General features: G+C 38.2%; 1 protein-coding gene across 1 annotated transcript; it reads left to right on the top strand.

Moving 5' to 3' along the window:
• The first annotated feature begins 8,114 nt into the window (after positions 1-8,114).
• Positions 8,115-9,104, top strand: LOC141560035 (vomeronasal type-1 receptor 4-like). The gene has a single exon (XM_074297669.1). It carries the CDS (start codon positions 8,115-8,117, stop codon positions 9,102-9,104), a length of 990 nt encoding a protein of 329 aa, XP_074153770.1.
• The last annotated feature ends 7,976 nt before the right edge of the window (positions 9,105-17,080 follow it).

Raw genomic sequence — 17,080 nt, 5'->3', positions numbered from 1 at the left:
GACATTGCTGGCTTTAGGCACTTGCAGGAGAATGAAGCTCTTGATTTGGGGTTCCAAGTCAGAGGGGAGAGCTAAAGGGAAGCTAGAAGCATCATCCTCCCACCCCACAATTAGAGGTGCTTACATTAATGCTCATTTAAAAAAAAATTTAACTGGCAAAGAAAAAAGAACCTAACCCTAGAAGCATACTGTAGAAATTAGAGAAGGACTGGGATTCATATTCAAAGGAGGACACCAAAGTTAAAAAAAAAAAAAAAGTGTCCTTGTAATTGTGTTGGTGGTCTTCTGGAAGTCTTGGAAGGTCTTTGGGGCAGCCTTCTTTTCAGTTCAGAGTGATCACCACAAGACTAGCCAGGGGTTAAAGTCCAAATCCTTTATTATCTCCTTCAAAGTATCATCTCCTTTCCTGGGGCCAGGTTAGCTTTCTTAAAGATCTTCCAGTCTTGGTTTCAGTGGAGAAAATGCAGGAGGACAGGGCACCACAGGGTGTGAGATGGGATGAATGAATCTGAGTCCAAGGGCTTGTACTTTAGCCTCCAGTCTGCTTGTCTTCCCTATCTCTGAATCCAAGCTCTCGCAGTCTGCCAAAAGAGCCACCAGGAGGCTGACTGAAGGTAGAAAGGAATCTCTCTCCTTGGCTCTAAGAGCTTGGCTTATGTGCTCTACACTGAGTATAAACCAATCATGACATCTCTAGGAAACCATTATTTGTTATAAGATTATCAGTTATACTGGATTTAGAGAACTATTAAGCACAATGCTAAACTAGAGAACCATTGTCTCATCAATTCCACTTAGTTGGTACTTTGTAAGAATCCTTATTTCAAGTTCAGAATTCTGGCCCATAACACTCCTACTCCAAAGTGTAACATTAAATGGTACTTGGCCCAAAGAGAATTTAGGTAAGAATTCAAAAATTTAAAAAAAAAAAAAAAAATCCTGAAACAATTGGGGTTAAGTGACTTACCCAGGGTTTCACAGCTGGGAAGTATTAAGTGTCTGAGGCCAGATTTGAACTCAGGTCCTTCTGACTTCAGGGCTAATGCTCTAACCACTGCACCATCTAGCTGCTTCCATTGCTCTATTTTTTATCCAGTATAAATTCTTTTGATGTTTTGATGGCCATCCACTTTATAATACAATTTTAGGCCACTTACAACTAAGTCATATTCTTGCATTTTTTTTCATTAATTTACTTGATATTTTCGACCTTTTGTTCTTCCAGATTAATTTTGTTATTTTTTCATAGCTATATAAAATCATCGTTTTGGCAGTTTGATTGATATGGCACTAAGTAAATAGATTAATTTAGGTAGAATTGTCATTTTTCTTATATTAGCTAGCCCTACACATGAACAATTGATATTTTTTCAGTTGTTTAGATCAGATTTTATTTGTGTGAAAAGTGTTTTTTAATTGTATACTTCCTTGGTTTGTCTTGGCAGGTAGACTACTAAATATTTTATATTATCTACACACATTTTAAATGGAACTTCTCTTTCTATATCTTGTTGCTAGGCTTTGTGGGTAACATATAAAAATCCTAGTGATTTGTATGGATTTTTTATATCCTGCAGCATTGCCAAAGGTGCTAATTGTTGCTAATAGCTTTATAATTGATTCTCTGGGATTCTCTAAATATTTCATTATCTGCAAAGAGTGATAGCTTTGTTTTGTCAATGCTTATTTTAATTCTTTGAATTTCTTTTTCTTCTTATTGCTAAAACTAACATTTCTAATATGATACTGAATAATAATGATGATAATGGACAACCCTTTTTCATTCCTGATCTTGCTGGGAATGCTTCTAACTTATCCCTATTTCATACAAAACTTATTAATAATTTTAGAAAGATGCTGTCTACAATTTTATGGAAACTATTAATTCCTATATTATCTATATTATTCTATATTCCTATATAATCTACTCTTTTTATGTTTTTCCCCCTTTCTCATGGTTTTTTCCTTTTCTTCTGATTCTTTCACAACACGAGTAATGTAGAAATTGTATATGTAAAATCATACTAAGCACAATCTATATCAAATAGCTTGCTATCTTAAGGAGTGGGACAGGGTGGGAGGAAGATAGGGAGAAAAATGGCACTCAAAATCTTATTAAAGTAAATATTGAAAACTTTACATTGAATTAGAAAAAATAAAATACTATTAATTTGGAGGAGGGGAAGTGGGGAAGACTGTCTACTCAAGGTAAAGGTGATCTCTGTCCTCAGTGAATTTATAAGGTAAAGAAGAGAAGAGAACACATGAATACAGAAGATCCAAGCATGATAAAAAGAAATATAGATGCTAAAAAATGGAAGAAAAACTGTACTGAGCCCACTCCTTAAACAGAGAACCTGGAATTCAATGATTATGCCTTCCATCAAGAAGGCCCAATAAGAAAAGTAGAAGGTACCAATGAGATGTGCGTACTGAAGCAGATTCTCTTTTCTAGATGAAATTTTCCAAAGATGAATTTGCTAGGGAAGAAAGGCATGATAGAGATTCACAGGAGTCCAAGAGCAATGTAGCTAGTCTGGAAATGGGTCAGGATGAGATCCTACAAATGTCCTGAACAAAGCCACAGGTCATGATTTTGAAGAAGTAGGACATATTCATTCATATCTTCTGGGCTCTTCACAATCACTCTGAGTACAAAGTGGATAAGGCTCAATACACATGCCAATTTCCCTACTGTGTGGAGCAGCCCCAAACTAGACAGATACACAATGCATAGAGCTTTCTTTGGGGGAGTTTTCTACTGAAAAAGTTATCATTGCTATGGTTGCACTGGCTCCTTAGCTTATCTCACACTAAAGACTTCCCACAATATGCATTTAAGAAAATGTTCATAGAGGTCATTTCCTTCAATTGAACCTAAATTATATCTACAGCTATGGTTTTCAAAACCTCAAAACCTGAAAAACTGAGCATGATATAGGGTGACCCAAATGCCTTTTTTCTTTCTATAGCCCAACTTGCAGCCAGAGTATCAAACCAAGCATGTGGGGTTTAGGATTGACCATGGACAGAGAAAGTCCCAGAGATCCTTCTTTGCAGTCTTCAATGCCCACAGTTGGGTCATGTCTGCCTCTCCCTCCCATAAGGAACATAACAAAGTTTTTCCTCTCAGTTACTGCAGCTGCCAGCTCAGCACTCTCATGTCTCAGTCTTAATTGCTATGGGAATTGGCTTCAGGGCCAGAGTTTCCCCTTAGAGCCATCACTAACTCCCTGAGAAGACCGTGTCCCTAATTCTGCAGATGACATGATAATGACAACTCCAAGAGGGAGATGAGCTCAGGCATCCATCCCTATAACTCCAGCCCTGGGTTTCCCACCTGTGCTCTGATGGATGGAATTCCTGTCTCCTCAGCAGCACAGCAGGCACCCAGGTAAGTGCTGCTGCCAGTCTCAGGCTTGCTACAGAAGGGGAGAGCCAACCTTTGCCTTAATGCTGGCCAGGTTAAGGATGGGATGGTATCCTGGACAGGCTTCCTGTGTGTGGGACATGGAACAAACTTGTCACCAAGGGCTTCCTCACAGGAAAGAGGATTGCCCCCTTTACATTAATGTGCTGGATCTCTCCTAGGCTGAGAGCAGGGTTCTGCTACTGCCTCTGTAGAGGATGTTGGGAGAGCTGCTCAGGTGCTGATTATGACAGTTAAAATCAGAGAGACAGGTCTTGATAACAATAACTGTTTAACACTTTGTCTTTATATTTACTTAGTGACTAACAAAAATAAGATATTTAATAAATGCAGAATGACCACTACCCAAAATATATATGGTGAAAAAAATTTTTTTTCTAGAGGAAAAATGCTAAATATTAAGAAATTTATGGGACAATGTTCAAAATTACTAGTAAAAAGAGAAATGTTTGTTACTACAATGAGATTCTTCCTCACACCCCCTAGATAGGCAATTGTGACAAAAGGCAGTAGTGGTAGTGGCAATGGAAGCAGTACCCATAGGAGTCATAGTAGCACCAATTAACACATATCTTGCCTTAAGGTATGCAAAGCTCTTTAAAAATATTTCTCTGCCATTGTAATAACTCTAGGAAGCAGGTGCTTTTATTATCCCCATCTTACATTTGAGAAAACTGGGGCAAACAGAAGTTAAATGGCTTGTCCAAAGTCATGCTGCTGCTTAGAGTAAGGCCAGTTCAAGTTTCCTGACTCCAGTCCCAAAGATCTTTTCATAGGCCATCTGGTCCCTCACACAGGGCATGGAACTGGGATTGAACTGAGCCGAGAGCTCCCTGTAAGAATTTCCCTATGTGGATCAGAGCAGAGCTGTCACTGCAACCACTAGATTGAAGCGTCCTTTAGAGACCAGTGATTAAGGACCATGCTCATGGGCACACTGCCTGTGTGTATCAGATGCTGGGCTTGAACTCAGGACTTCCTGACTACAGAGTCTACTCTAGCTATGAGCAGGGAGAGGCTGAAGTAGACGGATGAGGACCAAAGTAGATAGATTGCTAAAGCAAGTCAATCATCTCTGACTTCAATTCTGCTCTCAGATACCTGCTAATTGTCTAACTTTATGCCAGTTACTTTCCCTCTGTTTGCCTCAGTTTCCTTATCTATAAAATGAAGACAATGATTGTATCTATCTCCCAGAATTGCTGTGTACATCAAATAAGGCATTTATAAAGTGCTTTTTAAATCTTAAATTATCCACAATTTTTAATTGTTCCATGCTAACTTGGTTATTTTATTACTGTGATTAGCAATGTAATTGTTGCTACCAGATCACATTATCTTGAGAGAAGCCACAAACAGAGGTGCTAGAACTCTCAACAAGTGAACACAACCCAAATGGACATCGAACTATTGAGACTCAGAAAGGAGACCCAAAAAGGCTGGGGTAGCAGACCGGGTTGGAAATTTCTCAAAAGAATCTGAACCTTGGATCCATCTGCAAGTCAAGGGGCAAAATTTATTGTAATTGTAACGCCGATTGAATAGGGCTAAGTTCCAAAAAATTTAGCAAGGAGCCAAGAGAAAGAAGATGGATTTATAGGACAAAGTTAGACCAGAGCTTCATGTTACTTATTTGCTAATTTTATGGCTAACAGGTGGATTCCCGGGGTGGTGTATTCACCATTGTCTCAGGAACTTGGTTATAGCTGACCAGCAGATTACCTGCCTGTCTGTAGTGTTTGTAGGACTATTCTAAGACCAGAAGACTTTAGAATCATTGCCAGGTTGTTAGTTCAGAAGCACTCTTAGGTCAGGGGACCTCCTCATTGCTATTTTCCCTAGAATTGTACCCCATAATAACCATGAGAGAACCTCCACTTTGAACCCAGTCATTCATCCGGGAACGTTCAGACCTGCAAAGTGTGGCCCCATTCTCTCATTGTTGATCACAAGTCCTCCCTGAGATTCTTTGTCGGTTGTGTTCCTGAATCTAAGTAGGCTATACTCCTCTCGCTTAGCTGACTTAGAATTATTTCTGCATCAAGTGAAGGAAAGGAGGTCAGGCCATCTATACTTGTCCTGGTGATTTTAACAATGCTTGAGGAGCTCTCCCAGAATTCTCCACAAAACAGATGTTTAAAAACTGCCAGCTCCTTGCTGTGAAAGGGAAAATCTTAGCAAAAGGGGAAAAACTTAGTGCCTGGTACTCAGCAAATACTTAATAAGGCCTTCTTCCTTTCCCCTCTTACCCCACTAGAACTTCATAATAGCCTCTTCCTACTGAGTATTTGGAATTTTGATTGCTGCTATTGCTGCTCATGTAAAACACTGAGAATCTCTGTCTGTAGTTCTTCAGGCACTCTATCTATCAGATGTAAACCCTTAAGTGTACCGATCATCTCTTCCTAAGGGATGTTGCATTGTCAAAGCTATATGGTCTGGTAGCTTTCCAAATTAACGTCAATTTAAGTCTGATGACACAGTGATAGTAATAGAGTGAGGGATGGTCCCAGGTTGCCCATGCTTCATCCCTTTTCTGCCGGTCCTTCTTATTCTCTGGATTGTGCTTCTATTCTGTTACGGTGGTCTGTCATGATGGTTTCCAGGTCTCTCTCAATATCTCCTCTTTCTCCCTCTCTTTTAAAACTTGTTTCCTTTTTAATTTCCTTTTTTAAAAATTATCATAATAATATATGTTTACTTATAGTGTGGTTCTAAACACAGCATGAGTCACCTCCAGCTCTCAATAGGACAGTAGTTACTCTTCATTTGACTAGATATTCATATTTACTCTAACTAAAAAACTCCAGATATTGATGAAATTCTTCATCCCCTCCTCTAAATATTTCCCAAGAATTGTCTCCACTTTCTCTTTTCTGTTTTCTTCTTAGAATTCTCTTTCAAAAGCTCTTTATAACACAACTAGGAGCACTTACTATTAATTATCAAGGTAGATGCTTCTCCCTGAGCTCTCTTATGTCTATGTTGACAAGAGTGAAGAACTGTGTTTATAATGTGACTAATTCTCTCCAAATCTGACAAAAGGTCACTAAGCTGCTGTCTCATTATAGCCTAGATACTACCCTGGGAATTCTTAGGGCATCCCTACAAAAGATACCATAGTATAGGTGATAAGAACTAGATAAGAAATACCTAAATGAAATTAGATTTAATTGAGGTCTAGTGGCAGGTTCCGGGTATAGCGAGTCAAATAGAGCTCCCCTGCAACCCCTTTGGATTTAGCGCAAGGATACAGAGTTCAATGAGGTCTAGTAGTGGTGCAAGAATCCTCTGTAAAAATTTACAGACCCGAAAATCTAGATTGATAAGAGGTTAATTATGGGGTTTGGAAATAAGGTTAAAAGGTAAGAAGACACCAGAGCCAGGGTTGGTCCTGGGGGACAGAAATCCTTGACATAGCCAGCGTAAGGATGACATGTTTGGAACCTCTGCAAGGAATGGACTCCAGTTTGGCCCTTTTTATAATAAGGGGGGCTTTGGACAATCTGAAGGGGCCTGTGGGTGGAGTTTCAGATTGGCTTCTGGCTTGAGTTCCAGCCAGAATTTGAATAGAATTCAATGGGTTTTTAGATAAGGAACTGTTTGTGCTGGGGGTGGGGTCCCTTCCCTGAGGCAGAGTCCAAGGAGATTTTAAGAGTTTTGGGGTTTCCTCATCATAGATATTTGACTTGTCCCCCAATGTGGCAAAGAAGTGTCCAATTCTTACTGTGTGACACTGACTGATGATTACCTGAGCTCTCTGGAGCCAGACTTAATTCCTGGTTGGCCACAAGGGGATGGAAAGATGGGGCAGGGTAGAATTTTCATTCCTTCCGAGTCTCATCAGTCAGCCATCAAATGGTAACAGCATTGTGCTCAGGATAGGCAAGAGCCACAAGGACAAAACCCCAAGTGTCTGAAGTCCTAAAGTATGAGATTCAGAGATTCTCTCTCCGGTTTATGTGGAAGTGTGTGTGGAAGATGCTTTCAGGGGTCACATAGGCTAGAAATCCCTGCTGTGATTTGAGAATCCAGAGATGAGAACAAGGTTTTTTGACTGACAAAAGTATTCACTAAGAAATCCAAGAATGGAGCATTTGAGGCTCATCACAGCCTCCTGCAGCTTCACCCCTCCCAGGACTCTGTCTCAGGACTATCATATAGAATTTGGGCAGTCTGGGAAGTGCAGCAACATGGACTTGATGGAAGAAGGGAGCACCTGCCTGTGTGATGATGAATGTGTGTAAGGCTGCAAGGGTACAAGGAAGATCCTGCTGCACTGTCTATCCACATGTGCACAAAGTTGTTTTATATCCTCATTTGGAAGATAGTAAAGACTGGAACACTAGCTCCCATAGAGTCCTAAACTTTTGCACCAAAATCAAAGGCTGATTATGGGATTGCTCTGTCCTGGGCAATGCATACTGATTGCAGTGTTCTTATACCTAGTTCCAGGAGGTTGCTACGTGGTACAATGGACCTAAGCAATGGAAGCAGGATAACTTGAGGCAAACTCCAGCCTCAAACACTTCGTATCTTTGTAAGACTGGGCAAGCTTTTCAATCTCAGTATCAGTGTCCTCAAGGGTAAAACAGGGATTATAACAGCAGCTATCTCACAGAGCTGTGGGGAGGACACTTTACTGTATCCAGGGAAGTGCCTGGCAGCCATAGGTGCTTAATCAATGCTTATTTCTTTCCCTCAAGGAACCTCTGGCTCTGACGCCAATTCTCCCGGCCTCTCCAAGAGCATGCTTCTACAAGACCATGTCATAAAGATCCTCTCTCTTTGTCAGATTGCAGTTGGTCTCCTTGGGAACAGCTTATGCCTCTTCTTGTATAGCTTGGCCAAGTTGACCAACCACAAGCTGAGGCCCATGGATGCCATTCTGGCCCAACTTGCTTTGGCCAATGCCATCTTGCTACTCTCTAAGGGGATCCCTGAAGCATTACTGTATTTCAGGTCAGTATTCTTCCTAGGGAATTATGGATGTAAAATTATATTTTATGTCCAAAGGGTCAGCAGAGGCTCTTCTATCTGCACCACCTGGCTCTTGAGTGCCTTTCAGGCAGTTATCATCAGTCCCAACAGCTCTAGGTTGGCCATTCTCAAGACCAAAACCACAAAGTGCATCAGGCCCGCATGTGTCCTGTGCTGGATATTCACCATGCTCATAGATATTTATGTACCAATGTATATAACAGGCCCAAAGGACAGCAACCAAAGCCACATCAGGGGAATGGACCTTCAATATTGCTACTGGGAAAATGTACTTTCAGAAACCACCATCCTGCCCACCCTCCGAGACCTCTTGTTTGTAGCCTGCATGAGTTTTGCCAGTAGCTACATGGTGTTTCTCTTGCACAGACACCGTCAGAGAACCCAACAGATTCACAGCACCAGACCCTCTCCAAGGAGATCTCCAGAGATCAAGGCCACCCAAACCATCTTGCTGCTGCTGGGCACCTTTATCACAACTTACTGTGTGAGCTGTGGCTTTCTGCTATTTAATGTGTACTCTGTCAGTTCCAGTCTCTGGAGAGGAAATGTATCCTTCTTTGTTGCATTGTGTTTCCCAGTTATCAGTCCCTTTTTACTGATTCACAATGAAAGGAATCAATCCAGCTGTGCTACCTGGTGGAGGACCAGTCCTCATCCTCAGCAGAAGTCTTAGGGATTCCAAAAAGACTGAGAGGAGCTTGGTATTCACTACTCCAATTCAGAGGGAAGGAGTTGTTGATGTGTTTGAGATGAAAAACTGATTGAAAATAGCACATTGATAAGATTTCAGGAGATCAATTGCCTCTGGGGCAAAGTATAGTAGAGTTCAAAGCAAGGAGAGCTACTGATTGAGTTGAAACTTCCTGGAAAGTTCTGCATTCGTTGTTCTTATTATCTTTCTTTGGTGAGATACCACTATGGACCCATTATTATTCTACTTTCAGCAGAAGAAATAGCACACATCTCCATTCCATTTAGGTTTGGTTACATTTTCTTTTAAAGGAAAAAAGAAATATTCTCCATATTTAAATGGGACAGGAAAGTGGCACAGTGGATAGACAGCACAAGATCTGGAGTCAGTGACATTCCTCTTACTGAATTCACAACTGGCTTCAAAATCTTACTAGCTGTGTGATTCTAGGCAAATCACTTCACCCTGTTTGCCTCAGTTTCCTCCTCTATAAAATGGGCTGGAGAAGGAAATGGCAAACTCCTCCAATGTCTCTGCCAAGAAAATACCATGAAGTCATGAAGAGTCATCATGAAGGAAATATCTAAACAACCATGCAGATCTATGGTCAGACAATTGATCAAAAGCTTCCTGGTAACAATGGAAACATGGAGGACTGAAGTTCCTCCTTCAGACTTCAGACCAATAAATAGTCCAAGCAAAAGTAGCATAAATGCACAGTGCATCCTTGAGGAATAACCTTTTCCTGTTCCAATAGACTTCCCCTAGTATAGTTAAAGAAACTTTATTCCATTGACTATGAGATAGATTATGAGTATCCTATTCATTGTACCTTAGCATTGGTCTGCTTGGAGTTGAATTTGGTATTTGATGCATTTCCAAGAGAAAAAGAACGTTTCAGCACTTGACCCTTGCTTGGCCCATGTTGCACTAGGTTGTTGTCTTGGTTGGGAAATGTAGGTTGGCCAGGCATACTACCCAGTCCCCACCACATCCTGCCCTTGTCCATAGGTAGCTCTTTCCTAATGAAGGCTAGAAAAGTAGATGAAAAAACAAATCTTAGAAATAACAGATAACTTAATCAAAGTTAATAACAATGAAAGGAAATTCTAAAATTTGAAGGGGAAAAGAAAGAAAGACCTTATGGGAAATTTCCTGTCTCCAAATACTTTCATTAACAAAAGAGACAAGCAACAGATTGATGAACTGAATTTGTTTTTATCTTCAACATTCAGAAATTTTTAAAAGTCATTTAAATACCAAGACATACATCCTAAAGATTAAAAATTTTAAGAATTGAAAGAAAAAATTATTGAAATATTAAATAAAATTAGTAGCTGCTTTGACAAAAAAAATTAACTAAGTTGACTTCAAAAGAAAGAGGAAAATCAATTTTTTTACTATCTTAAATGAAAGGAATTTCCAAAGCAAAAAAAAAAAAAAAAAAAAAAAAAAGAGAGAGAATCTTGAAATGATATATAATTCTATCAATTATTCAAAGAAAAACTAATTCCACTGGTATGAGAATTCTTTATAAATGTAAAATAAAAGAGGCCCTGCCAAAATCCTTCTTTTCTTCCAACACAGTATTTAAGACAATTGATTGAACATTGCATACAAGACGATGCTTGGAGTCAGGAACATCTGAGTTCAAATTCAGTCTGTGACACTTTCTATGTGACTTTGGTTAAATTTGTTTGCCCCAATTTCCTTTAGGAGAACAAAGATAAATGAAGAAAATAATTTACCGATATTCCCAAAGTACATTGACAGAATTAAATATTAACAGAGACGTTATATCAATATTTTCAAAAAATGCAAATTATGACAATGTTGGATTTTTGCCAAGAAATATTGTCCTATGGCAATCATTCTTCATTATCATACTTTTGTGTTAATATAATAGTAAGGGAGGGTTTCTCTCAATCACTGCAAACAAGATCTTTGCCACAGTAATCCTTAATAGGCTGATCCAAGGCCAAAAGAACAGATTCAAATTTTATGGATTCATTTCTGTATCTATGTAAGACTTCTTAGTAAAGAGTTTCTGGAAAAGGCACTGATTAATCTGTCCCTATCCTAATAATAAAAAAGCAAAACAATCCATTCCAAGGACTTCTGGTCACAGGTTGCAGATTTGAAATAAGGGAGATGCCTTTTTCCACACATTTTCCTCATAATAATCTCCCTGCCTCTGTGCTACAGATAACCAAACAGCCTTTATTTCCTCCCTAGACATCATTCCTGATTCTCCCAACTTCTTTCTCCACCACATCCCAGGACTCTTCAGAAAGATTTCCCTGTCCTCATACTTACAAAAGAAAATTCTTACATCTCTTACACTTCCTCCAATTACTCATTTCCTCCCAGAACCTCCATGTCCAAGGCCACCATGCTCACTCGTCACTTTCTGCCACAGATCAGACACAAATAGTCCCCATGAACATTTGGTATATGGCTTCCCTAACTTTGCTCATCTTCTGAGCTTATTTAATTCTGCTTTGCTCATAGAGCACAGCACCTTCTCTGAATTATCTTAGGAAGATCTTGAAGATCATCTGAAAAGATCAGGTACAGATACTGAGGTCCTTTCTCCAACTAAACTACCAATCATTCCAGTCCTACTGCAGAGGGCACAACTCCATTGGACTGGCCACATTGTTCAAATGCCAAATGTATGCTTGCCTAAAAGACTATTTCATGGAGAACTCACAAGATGGTCAGAAAAATTGATACAAGGACACTCTCACGGTTTCTCTTGAGAACTTTAGAATTGATGGCATTACATGGGATTCACTGGCAATGTCATAAATAATATCTATCTAAAGCCAAAAGGGCTTTTGACTTGTCATGTTTTTCTGGGAGTTATATTATCAGTGAAATCTATCTCTATGCATCCTTTCTTCGTGATCAATATATTTTGTTTTTATAGAGATTATGTTTGCTTTCATATTTCTGCTTTTTTTGTTTTTTTCTTCTTCCAGACTCTTTCATTTCTGCATTCTTGCATTCCAAACTGCTATTTAATATACAATTACTATGTGCCAGACTCTGTGCTCAGTGCTGGAAAAGAAATAGTCCTGGATGTAAAGGAAGTTACAATCTAATGTGGGAAGGCAACACACAAAAGGAAGTAAAAGAAGAGGGCACCAGGGGAAACCTAACACTGAGGTATGGTGTTCAATGGAGTCAAAACCAAGACAAATTGATAAATGGTAAAAGGATATGAACAATTTTCAGATGATGAAATTGAAACTATTTCCACTCATATGAAAGAGTGTTCCAAATCATTATTGATCAGAGAAATGCAAATTAAGACAACTCTGAGATACCACTACACACCTGTCAGATTGGCTAAGATGACAGGAACAAATAATGATGAATGTTGGAGGGGATGTGGGAAAACTGGGACACTGATGCATTGTTGGTGGAGTTGTGAAAGAATCCAACCATTCTGGAGAGCAATCTGGAATTATGCCCAAAAAGTTATCAAACTGTGCATACCCTTTGATCCAGCAGTGCTACTACTGGGCTTATATCCCAAGGAAATACTAAAGAGGGGAAAGGGACCTGTATGTGCCAAAATGTATGTGGCAGCCCTTTTTGTAGTGGCTAGGAAGTGGAAAATGAATGGATGCCCATCAATTGGAGAATGGTTGGGTAAATGATGGTATATGAATGTTATGGAATATTATTGTTCTGTAAGAAATGACCAACAGGAGGAATACAGAGAGGCTTGGAGAGACTTACATGAACTGATGCTGAGTGAAATGAGCAGAACCAGGAGATCATTATACACTTCAACAATGATACTGTATGAGGATGTATTCTGATAGAAGTGGATATCTTCAACATAGAGAAGAGCTAATCCAATTCCAATTGATCAATGATGGACAGAATCAGCTATACCCAGAAAAGAAATACTGGGAAAAGAGTGTAAACTGTTAGCATTTTTTTGTTTTTCTCCCCAGGTTATTTTTTACCTTCTGAATCCAATTCTTCCTTTGAAACAACAACAACAACAACAACAAAATTCAGTTCTGCACATATATATTGTACCTAGGATATACTATAACATATTTAATATGTATGGGAATGCCTGCCATCTAGGGGAGGGGGTGGAGGGAAGTAGGAGAAAATTCAGAACAGAAGGGAGTACAAGGGATAATGTTGTAAAAAATTTTAGAATTATAAAATTAATTTTTAAAAATGTCTTAAAAAAAAAAAAAAAGGCAAGCTGTTGCTAATGGAAAATGGTAATACCTGGAAAGTTCGGAAAGTTCAGAGTTCTCCATGGAGTAAGACTTTTGGAGGAGCTTGGTGTTTGCTACTCAGAGGAAAGAGGGAATTGATGTGTTTGGGATGAAAAAAACTGATTGAAAATAGTATATTGATGAAATTTCAGGAGATTAGCTGCCTCTGAGGCAAAACATGGTAGAGTCCAAGGCAAGGTGAGCTACTGATATTGAGTTGAAAATTCCTGGAAAGCTCTGCTCTTATCTTATTATCTTTCTTTGGTGAGATATATCACTATGGACCCATTCTCCTCTACTTTCAGCATAAGAAACATCCTACATCCTCACTCCATTTAAGTTAGGTCAGTTTTTTTAAAAAAGAAAAAAATTTATCCTCTAGATTGAAATGAGACAGGTAAGTGGCACAGTGGATAGAGAGCACAAGATCTGGAATCAATAAGACTTATCTTCCTGAATTCACACCTGGCTTCAAACTCTTACTAGCTTTGTGATCCTAGGCAAATCACTTCACCCTGTTTGCTTCACTTTCCTCATGAGATGACAAACCACTTCATCATATTTATGAAGAAAATTCCCAATGTGGTCACGAATAGTCAGACACAATTGAAAAACAATTGAATAACAATAATTTTGCCAAATAATATCCCAACAAAATCAAAATGTAAGTGAATGGATGAATATTCATAAAAATAAATGGACTGAAATAATCCAATCTCAGAAAAATAAATAGAACATATTATAAAGGAGTTTCCAAAGGAAATATTAGGAGAATCTTGAAATAATACCTAACTCTATTAATAATTCAAAGAAAAACTAATTCTACTAGTATGAAAATTATTTATAAACATAGCAATAAAAGAGACCCTGCCAAAATGCCTCTTTTCTGACTATATTAAGGCAGCTGATTGAGCATTGCACAGAGGACTATGCCTAGAGTCGGGAACATCGGAGTTCAAATTCCTCTATGTGAGCCTGTCAAGGCATTAACTTTTATTTGCCTCAGTCTCCTTTAGGAGAACAAAGACAGGTAAAGAAGACAATTTACCAATATTCCCAATGAACACTGGCACAAAAATTTTAAATAAAATATTAGCAAAAACATTATATCAATATTTTAAAAAATGTAAATGATGATTATGTTGGGGTTTTTTTTTCAGGAAATGTTGTCCTGTGATGATCATTCTTCATGGGCATTCTTTTGTGTTGTTATAATAAGAAGGGAGGGTTTCTCCTTTAATCATTGTAAACAAGATTCTTGCCACAGTCCTCCTTAATCTGATCCAAGGCTGAAAATGTTTCATTTCCAATATATATATATATATATATATATATATATATATATATGGAACTGATTCAAATTTCTAAGAGAAAGAGCCACTTCCCAAGTAATAAATAGTCTCAGAAAAACAAAGATTTCTCAAGAAACTCAGGTTTTCTGTAACAATGGAAAAGGATGTTCCAAATCATTTCTATTTGTAAAAATGTAAATTTTTAAAGTTATGATATTCTACTACTTCACACAGACTGGCAAAGATAACCCTTCCCCCAAAAAGAAGAAGTGATAAATATTGGAGGAGCTGTGAAGAAAGATGCACATTGATTCATCACTAGCAAGTGATTCCCAAGCTTGAAGTGAACACTTCCAGCCTTGGAACTCCCTGATTGAGAACAGGGAGAAAAGTTTTTGCTCCTCTTTTTAATCTCAAGCACTTAACACAATGCCTGGCCTATAATAGTAGGTACTTAATAAATACTTACTGAATGACTGACATAAAATAATCCACATGCATAAAGTTTTCATATAGAAAGGGAAAAAAATCTTCTTTCTCAAAAATTTTATTTTCAAATTATGTTATATTCAGACCTATCTTTATTTTCATATAAATAATTGTGATCTTTCACTCTTTCTTCTCTCTCTCATTTCCCACGTACAATCCCACAAGGGCTGTTATTTTATCTTTATAGTATCTTTCACATGAGAGCTCTGATCTCTTCTGATCCATTGGCTAAAGAGTGCACTGAATACAAAGATTACACTGATCCATTATTCGCCGATAGTAAAATGTAATTATAGATGCCCAAATTAATTATAAAGGACATATAAGAAAGATACTATCTGCATTCAGAGAAACAACTAATAAAATAGAAGCTTCTATATAATAACCATTGATAGATACATTGATAGATCTCATGGCAACCATCTCTAGGATGAGAAGCAAGGAAGAAAAAAAAAGATATGTAATAATTAAGTTGTATATTTGAAAGTAATAGCAAGTTATACATAGTAGATTTACATTTCATATGCAATAATCTTTTTTACTGTGCTATATCATGGAAATGCTTATTTATTCCAAAAATTAAAAATTAATTGAAGACTGGTGAGATAGAGTTGGTCTATAAATCTCAAACTCTCCAGATTTACCCCACAAACAGAACAAATTTGCACTTTAGGATTAACATAGACAGGTAAAACACAAAGAAGACTTGGGGAAGAACAGGAAGTTCCTGGCACAAGCAAGAAAATCCCAAGAAATATTGAGGCCAGGGACTAATTCAAGGGCAAACACCTTCAGGCTACCTCCATAAAAACAGCAAGTGGGGAGTCCTGGGGCTGCTGGCTGGAGCCTCAGCAGAAATCACAGAGACTTTCACCTCCCAGATAGTGTGTAAAGTCAGGGTTTGAGACTAAGACGACTGAGAGAACTTCAGCTGATTAGAAATGCCAGGCCCATCTGGGCTGCTGAAACAGCCCTGAGCTAGAAAGAACTAGCACACCAAGAGTGTAGAGGCATGGGGCAGGGACATGTAGGCAGTTGCAGGAGGATGGAGCACTTGGTTTCAGGTTTCAAGTCAGAAGAGAAAGCTAAAGGGAAACTAAAGGCATCATCCTGCCACTCCACAATTAGAGATGCTTACAGTAATGTCGTACGCTGCTCTTGTGGTTTCCAGAATCCATACACCAGTACCTGGAATTGTTATCTCTTCTTGTGAGTGGACGATAGTGATTCAAGAAGACTAAGAGGCAGTTGCTGTTCTTTGAATTCCCCACTGAGAGGCCTTTGGGTTATCTGACCTCTTTCCTCTTCAAATTTATCTCATTCCCAGTCCACAAGCAACACCTGTGTAAAGGCTGCCCCACAACTCCCTCAAGAGTCATGATCCACAGCTGTGGAGGCTCTTGGAGAATTGACCTGCCCCTTTACCCAGGCATAGTCCTTAACAAACTAATACTTCTCATTTTTAAAAATGAATGAGCAAAGAAGCATACTATGGAAATAGAGAGGGACTGGGGTTCATTCTCAAAGGAGGATACTGAAAAAGAAAAAAAACTTCTCCTAGGCCAAGAAATTAGAAAAGAACTCAAAAATTTAAAAATCAAATGAGAGACATTGAGGAAAAATAAAAATAAAGAAATTAAAAACTATCCAAAAGAAACAAGAAGGCTATGAGTGAAAAGTTAATAAACTAATATATATTTTTTTCAAAGAGCTTATTTTTGTTTTTAAGAATATATATATATATATATACATATGTACATATATATATATATTCTTAAAAACAAAAATAACTCTTTGAAAATTAGAATTGGGCGAGGGGAAGCCAGTTAAACAATGAGACCAAGAAATAACAAAACAGAATATTTAAAAAATGATAAAATAGAACAAAATGTGAAACATCTTAAATGAAAAACAACAGATCTGG

This window comes from Sminthopsis crassicaudata, chromosome 3, assembly GCF_048593235.1.
Source record: "Sminthopsis crassicaudata isolate SCR6 chromosome 3, ASM4859323v1, whole genome shotgun sequence".
Taxonomy (NCBI): Eukaryota; Metazoa; Chordata; class Mammalia; order Dasyuromorphia; family Dasyuridae; genus Sminthopsis; species Sminthopsis crassicaudata.
Note: the sequence above shows the minus strand (reverse complement) of the source record. Positions and strands in the feature narration are given on the sequence as shown.